Source organism: Pseudomyrmex gracilis, unplaced genomic scaffold (genome assembly GCF_002006095.1).
Source record: "Pseudomyrmex gracilis isolate BER0280 unplaced genomic scaffold, ASM200609v1 scaffold_587, whole genome shotgun sequence".
Taxonomy (NCBI): Eukaryota; Metazoa; Arthropoda; class Insecta; order Hymenoptera; family Formicidae; genus Pseudomyrmex; species Pseudomyrmex gracilis.
The window spans coordinates 9,257-21,673 of NW_018021171.1; the positions used below are offsets into that span (position 1 = coordinate 9,257).

The following is a 12,417-nucleotide window of genomic DNA, read 5'->3' on the forward strand; positions in this document are numbered from 1 at the left end:
TATATATATATATATATATATTGAGTAATGCTCTATATTTATTAAATGCTAGAACTATTATGTGTGTATATTATCAAACAAAAGCTTTTAAACCAAAGGAATAAGTCGGAGAATTCATTTAAACAATTTCATTCACCACGGTTTATCGGCTACTAGACTTTTTTGTGAAGATATATGAAAAAAATAAACAACTTAAACAAACAACTACAAAAAATAACATAAAGCAAAAAATACGTAAAGCGTGTCACACTACCTTCTATAATATTGTCTTGAGATAGACACAATATTATTTTTAGAATACACAAATATTTAAACATATGTGTTAGTCAATACTTCGAGCATTTAACAAATAATTACAGATTAAACAAAGATTTAAAAAATATGTATGTATTCACATACATATTTTAAAACACATGTGAATATATACATATATATGTTTATATTTACCAGTAGGCTTTTAGATAAAACATGTGAATATATACATATGTATTCACATATATATACATATATATTCACATGTGTTTTATCTAAAAGTCTACTGGTTGTTCACTCCCACTATTTCAAATTTCTATCATTCCCTCTCCGCTTATTTGATCCCTCATACAAGAGAGACTCTATATACGGCACTGATGAACACCTTCAGTTATGACTGAGCAAGCCAAAGGAAACTGTAAGAGACGCGTTCAATGCATTTTCCATTTTTCATTGTTTCAAAGTTTTCTGGAAGTATTCTTCTGCGGAGCCTAATTAAACCTGTTGAACCGTTCTTTCTACTACATATATAAATAACATACTACATATACTCTACTACATATATAGATAACAGATCGAGTTCACATAGTGATATAACCGTGCACAGCCAGATAGTTTGACAAAAGAATTCGGTGTTGAGATCACAGCGTGCCATATACTTGAAGCGCCACTTTGATGCTTAGCGCTTGTCTCGAGTAAAAAACCATATATTTCTCATTGGATCTTATAACTATATATTTTAATTAACGTAGGTAAGTGATATAAAATAAAGATATTATTATAGTACAAATTATTTACTGTGTGTTATATACACGAATCTCTCTAGATATTTGTTTTTCTATGTGTATATAATTACATTGCTATTCTTTTTTAATCTGAAATTTAATAATTTATTTATAGAGTATAAGATTCACATACGATTTAAGAGAATTGTCTAGTCTAGAGAAAAAAATAGATTAATTTTTCTACGGAATGTTAAAACATAAAAACTATTTTGTCAAAGTAGTTAAAATTAGTCAACATTTTTAACAAGTTACAGCTATTAGAAGATCATACGCACAAAAGTTAATATATATATAAAGCGTAAAAACTTGTAACATATATTTACTTTTCTTAAAACTGATAGTTTTCAAAATTGTTGATATATCTTAAGAACAAATTGATGAATTAACTTGAAATTTTAACAACATGTAACAAATATGTCATTCTCGGGCAACTATATCGATATTTTAAACATTTTTGTTTTTCTGGAGATAAAGACTCAGAAAATTCCATTTAATTTATTAATTTTTTGTTAATTTCTGTTATTTGTATAATTTTCTGTCTTGTTTATTTTATTCTTATTACTTATTTGTTCCAGACGCATTTGAGGGTTCTTGTTTTATACAAGAATCGGTATATAAGTTTATATATAAGGTTATATATATAAGTTTATATATAAGTTTCTAAAACTCTTAATTTCACTTTCTGTTCTATTATTTACTTTATTATTTCAAATTTTACTATTTTATTATTTCAAATATTTAAATTTTATGACTATTTTTCCAGTTATTTTACAGTTTAACGTATTTTAATATTTTGTAATTATTATTTTCACACGTTTTATACATGATGAAGGTGGAAAATAGTTTTAGATTTTTTGTCTTTTTTTAGTTTTATTTTATTTTTATAAGAAAAGGGCAACACATATCTGAATACGTTCTTCGTAAATTTTAATTTTGTTGTTTGACTATTTTTTTATTTCGAGACCCTTGTTGCTTAATTAGATTATTACTTTGAAGAGAATTGTAAGAGAATTGTAACATTTATTACTTTTATTATTCTTATTTATTATTCTTGTCAATGTTAAGTTTAAAATAGAAAGCAAAAATTGATTATTAGGTGTAATAACGCTACCCCATTATTTATTTTTTTTAAGCAATTGTTTTTAAGCAATATTTAGGTAGTTAACATAAGAACATTTATAAAAAGTAAAGCAATCTTTAGAATTGATGATCTTGATAAACAGCTCTCAATTGTTACAACATGTAACGTATATTTTTTTCTATTGCTCACAAAATACTTTATAACTTTTCATATAATTATGATTTAAAGACAATATATTTGAAAAGCAAAATTATGCATAAACACATATAAAACTAAACATCTTTATATTTTTTACTGTTTGAAAAACATTTCTAAACCTAATTTCAAAACCGATATCTAGACCAGATAATATCCTTAAGACAATTATCTATTTATAGTCTTGTTTGTGTTTGGTGTACTAAATATTATAAAATAATAATAATACAAAATTGCTACAATAAAATATTAGTAAATAAAATATTATTTAAATATTTGTCTTTTATCTAAAGATATATTATTGTTAAAAAAATATCTCCATTTTTAATCGTCACTTTGAAGTCATAGTAATTGACGAAGTAACGAAATGACAATAGTTAATTCTTTTGTTGTACGTTATGTGTTTTACTTATGCGTAATGAAAAGCAAATAATACAAATATTTTATCTGCAAGTTTTCTCTTTATAACTTTAGTGACGTTAATTAAAAATAATATATTTCGTATTTTAGTTATAAATTTATTTTTTGTCATGTTAAGAAAAAAAATGATTTTGTGTAAAAAATACACCGTTCAATAATCTAATTAAATAAAAAGATAACAATCCTTTTAAAGGTAATATATTTAAGGAAATGTAAAAACTAAGTATTCTTGTATAGTTTTAAATAAATGTAAAACCAATACAAAATGTTAGTTAATAAAACAATTTAATATTTAATATTTTACAAAATTTTAAATATTCACAGATTCTTGTGTAATAAAAAAAGATAATACATATATTTTAGAAAAAACAAAAAATTTATAGAATTATAAAATTATCTCTAGTATTGTATATAGTAAAATATAGAAAATAAAACTGAAACTGAAGATAATTTTAAACTATATACATTTTTAGTAATTGCACATTATATATTCAAGAAATTTTATGTATATCCATTTCTTGTTACTTATGACGTAATTTTGTTGTCATAAATATGACGTCACTGATTTGCAATTTAGAACTCTCATCATTTATAACATTATTTGTAATATGATTTTGGTGATAACGGTAGAAAACGTTGACCTAAAAAACATTTTACATTTTGCTGTGTTGGTAAAAATCAATTAGCAAATAATACTTATTTGTAAAACTAACGCATATCCAATTATAACAGATAACATATATTTTTTCTTCACATCATATTTTTATATATAGTATTTTAACATTATATTTTATTTACATAGACTTTCAAATTAACATCGATGACTTGGAATGGTTTTTAAATATATCAACAAAACACAGAAAGAAAAATACGAAAAATGATCTACGCTTTTTATAGACATGTGGGTTTCTCTTTACTTACTGTATTAACTGTTTTAGCAGGTATGTATTTTGGTATCAAGTATTTTAATATATTAGGTCTATTATACAAGAAATTAAAATTACATATACATATATGTATAGTAACTATATATTAACTTAAAAAATTTATATACATTATTAAAATATTTCTCTATCAAGAAAAACTGTTCTTAAATAATAATAATGCTCTGTTTTACACGCTATATATATTGTAACATACGTTAATATTTACGAGTATACATAGCAATATGACAAAAATCTTTTTTTTTTTAGATAAATGAAACATCGCGTTTTTCAGGTTCGCGTTTTGCTCATTTCATATAATGAGATTATTCTTTATCCATTTTGATTAGATAGAGCTATGTAACCTCGTGACCCTTCCTTTTGATATCAGTAAGCTTATTTCGGTCTTAAAATTAACTATTCTATGAATGCAGATCTTTACATTTATACGCTAAAATAATTATTCAATGATAAGATATTCATGACTTAAATTGCGTATATTTGTACATATTATCATTACAGTAGATAGTGCCTCAAATATATTACATACTTAAAAAATATGAACATAATTAAACGTTAAGATTATAACACGTTAACAATTACAACAGTAACTAAAGTACTACATTTTTTGGTTACTTGTTAGTGACAAAACATGTATAGAAAACTCGTTACATTTGCTATAAGAAATATCTTATATTTTATTAAAGTAAAAGTACTTTTCATACATATTTGATTATGGAAGGTTGTTATTTTGAATTTTCTCTAATAAAGTAAAACAAAACATCATCTAGTTTACTTTTGCTTCAATTGTAATAAAAATAAAAACACAAAACACATATACAAATAAAATGTGTGTGTGTGTGTGTGTGTGTGTGTGTGTGTGTGTGTGTGTGTGTGTGTGTGTGTGTGTATACAGGGTATCCGACAATTACTTTAGCATCTCATGTAGGCAGGGAGAAGAAGTAAACCTAGGTCGAAAAATCCTGAACCATTTTTTTCTATTACATATAATAAAAGAATAATTATTGAATAAATCAAGCCAATCAGCGCCGACCTTTAGCCGAACGCACATCAGTTAACCACGCGCCTGGTGTGCGTGAGGCTCCGCGCGGCTCACGCACACCAGTGCTCACTGACGTGTGTCCGGCTAAACGTCGGCGCTGATTGGCTTGATTTATTCAATAATTATTCCTTTATTATATGTAATAGAAAAAAATGGTTCAGGACTTTTTGACTCAGGTTTACTCCTTCTACCCGCCTACAAAAGATTTTACACTAATTTATCACACTCTGTAAACACACACACACACACACACACACACACACACACACACACACAAAACTATCAAAAACAAAAAGAAATCGAAAATGTCTCATTTGCAAATTTATGTTTATTAACGATTTTTTGCCTTATTTACAAATGCACTAAATTCACTTAAAATATTTACGTTTTTTTAAACATCTTACAATAACTTAAAATATTTGTACTATTTTTCTTATAGGAAATAAATATTTTACATTTACATTTTTTAATAATTTCATTTACATATTCTTTCTTTTTTACTGTTTTCTTTAGGATCTGTAGATTCTCAATATGGATCACGGGATTACAGAGGATCAATAAGAGGTGTGAGAATTCAAAAGTTTTCAAAATCATGTTTGTAATTAAACTTTGGAACAACCGTCATGAGCCGATGAACAAGAGTAGAACAAGACATCCCTGAGACAGAATTGAGACAAAAGGAAAAGTCCCAACAGTGTCCCAAGTGTGTCTAAAAGTGTGTCTCAATGGGTGTGTTTAGCCGAAGTTAGCGCTACGTAGCGCTACGTAGCGGCTTCATGTAGCAGTTGCAAGTGCTGCGTTACTTCTATAGAACATGCTGCGCGTAGCAATACTGTCCAGCAGAAGTAACGCAGCAATTGCAACTGCTACATGAAGACGCTACGTAGCGCTACGTAGCGCTAGCTTCGTCTAAACACACCCAATGTTTCAAATTTGAGACACACTGCGTGTTTTTGTGTCCCAGCGGTATCTCTAGCATGTCCTGTTTTATTGTGTCTCCAACGCGTCCTAAAGTACAAAATGTTCATTTTGTCCCTGTGATGTTCTCAAGGTGTCTCTAGAATATAATTGTTTAAAGTGTTTAAATTTCCTCATTCCTGGCCTTCTGCTTGAGTACAATATAAGGATCTTCTCCTTCCTCAAAAAGGAAAGAACACAAATTTTCATCAACTCACAAAATATAACTATAATTAACTTGACATAATATTGCAAATATATCATCACGCAAAATTAGTCTTAATCGCTTTTACTATAAATGTTGAATACCCGAGAAAACATGGATTAGATCTAATTTAAATTTAACGAGATAAAAAAAATGGAAAAATAGATCTAATTAGATCCAAAGTAAATCTAAGTAGATATAAAGTAGATCTAAATAAATATAAAGTAGATCTAAATAAATAAAGGTAAATCTACCGAAAGTTACACTTTTATTTATTATTAGATCTACTCTTGATCTACTCAGATCTATTATATTAAATCACCTCAGATCTGTTCAGATCTGCTCAAATTTAACTAAATCTGAGTAGTTTTAATTATAGTAGATCTGAGTAGATCTAAAGTGAATTAAATAATATATAAAAGTGTAAATTTAATGGATTTGCTTATATTTATTTAGATCTACTTTATATTTATTTAGATCTACTTTATATCTATTTAGATTTAATTTGGATCTAATTAGATCTATTTTTCCATTTTTTTTATTTCGTTAAATTTAAGTTAGATCTAATCCATTTTTTCCCGAGTATAATATTACAATACAATATAATATAATAATAATATAAGACAATACAAGACATGAACAATCAACCAACAAAATAATATAACTTTCTACTAATACTTTTATTTTATTGATAAACACACAGAGGTTCACCGTTAAAACTGTCACAATCGTTAAAAAACAGAAAAGTGTCTGTTCTCATTAAAGTGTCTAGTTTACATTAAAAACAGAAATAAAAATTAAAAACCTTAAAACATCTCTTGTGCATATAGAAAACTAAACAAAAAAGTCACTATATATAAACTGCAACATAGGCCACGTTCATCAGACTGAGCAGATCAGTGAACGCTTAGTGATTCTTTAATATGATTGAATTTTGCATTTAGATCTTCGCTGGATCTAAGTGTACCCAGCAAACAATTTCTGATTGCGCAGACCTGGCAACAGAAACTGTGTGCAGAAACGCTACAATACGGAAACATGCTTTGTGTGCTGCCAAAGCTGTTAACACACAGACACAAAAAACGCAACATGGTCACCATAACTCACTAAAACCATATCCTACTGAGGACACAAATGGATATGGATTTGATGGCGGTTGGCTACAAAATCGCGACATCTAACAACCAAATTGTTTGCTGGGTAGAAACCAATCATATTGAAGAATCACTAAGCGCTCACTGATCTGCTCAGTCTGCTGAACATAGTCATATATGAATAGCAACGAGTTCACAATTACAAAGACAACATGGAAATGCCACAGATTCTACTAATTCTCATCTGAAAGAAAGGAAGTACTCAGCACTGAAATGTCATTGAGATTTGCTCTCGTTTTTGCCTTGTCTTCATTGCTCTGTTTTTTCAGTATCAGATTCCGCCACATCACTATGATTTTCATCTTCATTGCTTTTCTGATTTTCTGAGCCTGACTCAGAACTATCTTCTGTCTCATTGTTTTCTTGATTTAACATCGCTAAGAACAAGTTTAAGACAAAAGAAGGACAGGTTGCGAGACACATTAGAGACAGAAAACGCTAAATATGTACGTAAGTCATTTGTTAAAGACAGGACACAAAAGAGACAATAGAGAGACAACTAAAGACAAGAATAAGACTAAAAAAGACAAGATTGAGACAAATTAAAGACACGGATGTACTCAGAGATACAGCAGGTACAATATAAGAACAAAGGACAGGAATGAGACACAAAAAAGACAGATCTGGGACACGGAAGACACGTTTTAGACATTGGAAGAACACAACTCTGTGTCCTACCCTTGTCCATCGGCTCATGAAGGAACTCGTAACTAGGAAACATTCTTTTTCACTTATCTATGATGATTGTATACAACATTAGTATTATTTGGTGATATATTTTGGTGATGACAAGATCGTTAAAAAATTTCAAAATTACAAACAAAGATTGTGTTCCAAATTTACTGCCAGTGCTGCAGCACTTGCAACCAGTGTTTTAAAATGTATTATAGCTTGTTGTGGCAGTGCTGTAAAAACATAATGACGTCATTAATATTAATAATAGTGTGGATAAGGCAGTTAGAGCATAACACCGGTGTTGATGTGTAAATGTGTAAGTAGTTGATTTATTTAAACTAAGTGAGCATATATAGACGTTTTGACCTTCTTTTTAGGTCCTTATCAATATATTCTACAATAAAAATTATAAAAAATTTTTTTAAATAAATGTACAACATATTGCGAAGAAAATAACATCAGCGTTTTCTGTAAGTTTTTAATCTCAAGCGTTTGCAATTGTAACATGTTCTCTAATCAATTTTTTTTGCGACCATCATTATTTAAAAAAATTTTTTATAATTTTTATTGTAGAATATATTGATAAGGACCTAAAAAGAAGGTCGAAACGTCTATATATGCTCACTTAGTTTAAATAAATCAACTACTTACACATTTACACATCAACACCGGTGTTATGCTCTAACTGCCTTATCCACACTATTTTTAATTATTTGGAGCTAATCAACGTTTTCATCATAATTTTGTCATTAATATTGTTGTCTCTTCCTGCTGTGGCTGCTGTAGCTACAGATATGAAGCAGCTAAAGCAGTAAAGATGACAAAGATGAGAAAGCGAGTCACATATTTCTTTAATGTGATTTTCATATATTTATCTTTTTGCATATTGTTTTTTATATTTTTAAGTTATATATCTGCTTCGTGTTTACTTTCTCTGCTATGATTGAGCATTGAAACTCACTCCACACAGAGCAGAACATTCTATTAAAGATCTAGTAAACATCCATGATGAAAATTGGAAACATATAATGGACGTCCATGTTATCTTTAATAGATATCTATATGATATGTAAAGTTTACTTTTTACCCCGATAGCCAAATGATAGCAGTATGTCAGCAGTATGCACGCAAATTTAATCAGCATTTTGCAGCAGATTCCACTCAGCTGTGTCATGATAGTGAGTGAATTATGTAGGCACAATATGTAAAGAAAACAACACAGCAAAAATATAGACATAAATGAAGAATGAAATGACAATAACACGTTATGCTTTAAATCTGCTACATTTTTTAAGCAAGTTCTGCTTAATTGATGCAATAATATTTGCATCATGGCATGACACAGTTGTATTCTCTCTTTTTTCTGTTTTTCTGTCGACACTAGTTGAAATAACAGCCCAGATAACCAAGACTGAGTGATCATATTTTGAAAAGTTTGCAATAACACATTATGCCAGTACAATGTAGCCAGCATTCAAACATAATCTGTTATTTCAACTAGTGTCGACAGTAAAACAAAAAAACAGAATATAAATATGTCATGCCGTGATGCAAATATTATTGCATCAATCAAGCAGAACTTGCTCAAAAAATGTAGCAGATTTGAAGCATAACGTGCTATTGTCATTTCATTCTTCATTTATTTCTATATTTTTGCTGTGTTGTTTTCTTTACGTATCGTGCCTACATAATTCACTCACTATAATGATACAGCTGAGTGGAATCTGCTGCAAAGTGCTGATTAAACCTGCGTGCATACTGCTGGCATACTGCTATCATTTGGCTATCGGGGAGATTATGTTTGAATGCTGGTTACATTGTACTGGCATAATGTGTTATTGCAGATTTTGCAAAATATGCTCACTCAGTCTTGGTTATCTGGGTAAGTATTCATAAGAAATCTACTGGATGTATTATATATATTCCCTAGACATTTTGTAATAATCCATGAAAATGCAGTAGACATCCCTCATAGCACGTAACATTACTGCAATATCACAATAATATTGTTTTTCTATTGCAATATTATACTATCAGTAAACAATTTGCTCGCAATTTGCCAGCAAATTATCAGCAATATAAGCAAAAATACTCAGCAAATTGACATCAACTGTGTCCGCATTAAACTTGGATTTTGTTGCTAGAACTTGTCGATAAAAAGTAACAGCAAAGCTAAAAAAGCTAGCAAAAACCGAGCAAAGCTTGATAACATAACCTGAGACCAAATTGACGCCAAATATGAAGCAAAATCTGTACAACACAATTTGATAGCAAAATGACATTTATAATATAAAAAAATGATTTAGGTTTATAATTTATGTCCTTGAGTAAGTTTTCTTGGTTATTCTGTACGTCTTAGTATTAGTTGTCTTAGTATTACTTTGTAGAAAAAACCTATTGTGTTAGAAATCATCTCGACTGGACTCGAACTTGAAACCCGGAACCTTCTGATTACCAAGCGGGCACTCTATCAATTCAGCCATTGAAACTTTTAGAATCAATTACTTTAAAACTAATGTTAATGGCATTCAGTGATATTGTTAGTGATTTCAAGTAAAACTATTTGTTACTAAGTAAATCAGCAAAATTTTAACTAATTCTTTAGTAAAACTAATCTGTTAGTGACATCTAACTTTAAAAGAGGCATTTTTTCACTGCAAATCAGTGATATTATCCATTTGATTCCCAGTAAACTTTTTTATCACTGAATCAATTAATAAAATTTTAATTGATTCTCTTCGATAGCCAAATGATAGCAGTATGCCAGCAGTATGCACGCAGGTTTAATCAGCACTTTGCAGCAGATTCTACTCAGTTGTGTCATCATAGTGAGTAAATTATGTAGGCACGATATGTAAAGAAAACAACACAGCAAAAATATAGAAATAAATGAAGAATGAAATGACAATAGCACGTTATGCTCCAAATCTGCTACATTTTTTGAGCAAGTTCTGCTTGATTGATGCAATAATATTTGCATCACGGCATGACACATTTATATTGTCTTTTTTTTTATTTTTCTGTCAACACTAGTTGAAATAACAGATTATGTTTGAATACTGGCTACATTGCTGGCACACTGTGTTATTTTAGACTTTGCAAAATATGCTCATTCAGTCTTGATTATGGGCTACTAAAAGAGTGCAGTTTAGCCATAATATTTAATCGTTTTTTATATCTGTTTAGGAAAAATCAATTATGTACTACTAAACGATAAATATACGTGCATAATATAAGTTATATTTTTTGATAATATTAAAATATTGTAAAATTATTTAAAATTAAATATTATACAGACAATTAATTGTTGTAAGAAGTATAAATACTCAAATATTTCACATAGCTGTCATTTTAATATTTATATAATTATTGTCAATTAAATATTCAATTTTAAACGTAATTTTATGTATAAAGATTTTATTGTGTATAAAGATTATGTATATATGTATATAATTTGTAGAAATAAATTTAGGATATATGTCAATAATTTTTTATAAATTTACCTGAACCGCAACTCTTGCTTGGTTTTTGCTCTTAACACATTTCTAAAATTTTTATTAAGCTCTTTATTTGGAACATATTAATTTTTTGTTTGCGGGATATTCTCTTTGGAATGTGAACAACGCCTCTTATAGAAAAATATTACTGGCTATCCTCGGCACAAATATCAGTAATTTTGTGCCAGTAATGTATTAATATGGTAAAATTCTTATACAGAAAAGCAATAAAAATATTTTAGAAGAATGATATAAAACCTGTCAAATAAATATAATAAAATTTAACAGATCTCGATCGTTCATGTTCAAAAAAACATGTTTAAAAAACTTCCAAAGAACGATAGAATGTTCTCTGGATGTCTTTTAAATGTATTTTGAATGTACGTGAAAAAGTTTTCAAGAATTGAAATCTCAATTCAAAAACTCACGTGTAAGATTTACACGTGAACACGTATATATACAGTGTGTCCCGTAATTGCCATCTCACTACTCGTAGGCAGATAGAAGGAGTTATTCTAAGATGAAAAGTCCTATTCTACTTTGGAAAATTCGCAATAATTAACGAGATATTAATTAATAAAGATTTGCTAATCAGCGTGCATCCAGCGTAAGGACAGCTCAGTCTGTCGCGCCGTAGCGCGGATATACAATAGCGTGGATAGCGCGCTGCCCGAACGCAGCCTATATGCTATGTGTGCACATGTTATTCTATTAACTCCTTCCATTCCGTCATATATATACATATTATATATGTATATAATTTGTAGAAATATTTAGGATATATGTCAATAATTCTTTATAAATTTAGCTGAACTGCAAGTCTTGCTTGATTTTTGCTCTTAATTTGTCAGAATGTGTCACACAGATCTTGTTTTATATTTGGCGTCAATGTGATCTCGAGTTATCAAGCTTTGCTCGGTATTTTTGTCAGCAATTTGCTGTTGCTTTTTGTCGACAAGCTTGGATATATTTCTGCTAACAATTTTGCGACATCGGCAGATATAACGAGCTCAGCAAACACAGAATATAACTGCTATATAATATAGAAGTAACAGCGTAATATATGTAATATGACAGCTCCCACATAGCACGTAATATTACTGCAATATCACAGTAAAATTGCAATATATCAGTAATATTAGATATTATAATATAATATTACAATAATATTATCGACATATTACATTTACATATAATAATGAAATATTAC

The 12,417-nt window shown here is 28.8% G+C and overlaps 1 protein-coding gene across 1 annotated transcript in view; it reads left to right on the forward strand.

The window, feature by feature from the left end:
- The first annotated feature begins 659 nt into the window (after nucleotides 1-659).
- Nucleotides 660-12,417, forward strand: part of LOC109861119 (laminin subunit beta-1-like) — a 55,032-nt gene continuing 43,274 nt past the window's right edge. Inside the window, exons 1-3 of the mRNA XM_020440636.1 lie at nucleotides 660-1,004; nucleotides 3,536-3,674; nucleotides 5,233-5,283. Coding sequence (XP_020296225.1) covers nucleotides 3,611-3,674; nucleotides 5,233-5,283 — 115 coding nt within the window. The 5' untranslated portion in view covers nucleotides 660-1,004; nucleotides 3,536-3,610. The remainder of the gene's footprint in view (nucleotides 1,005-3,535; nucleotides 3,675-5,232; nucleotides 5,284-12,417) is intronic.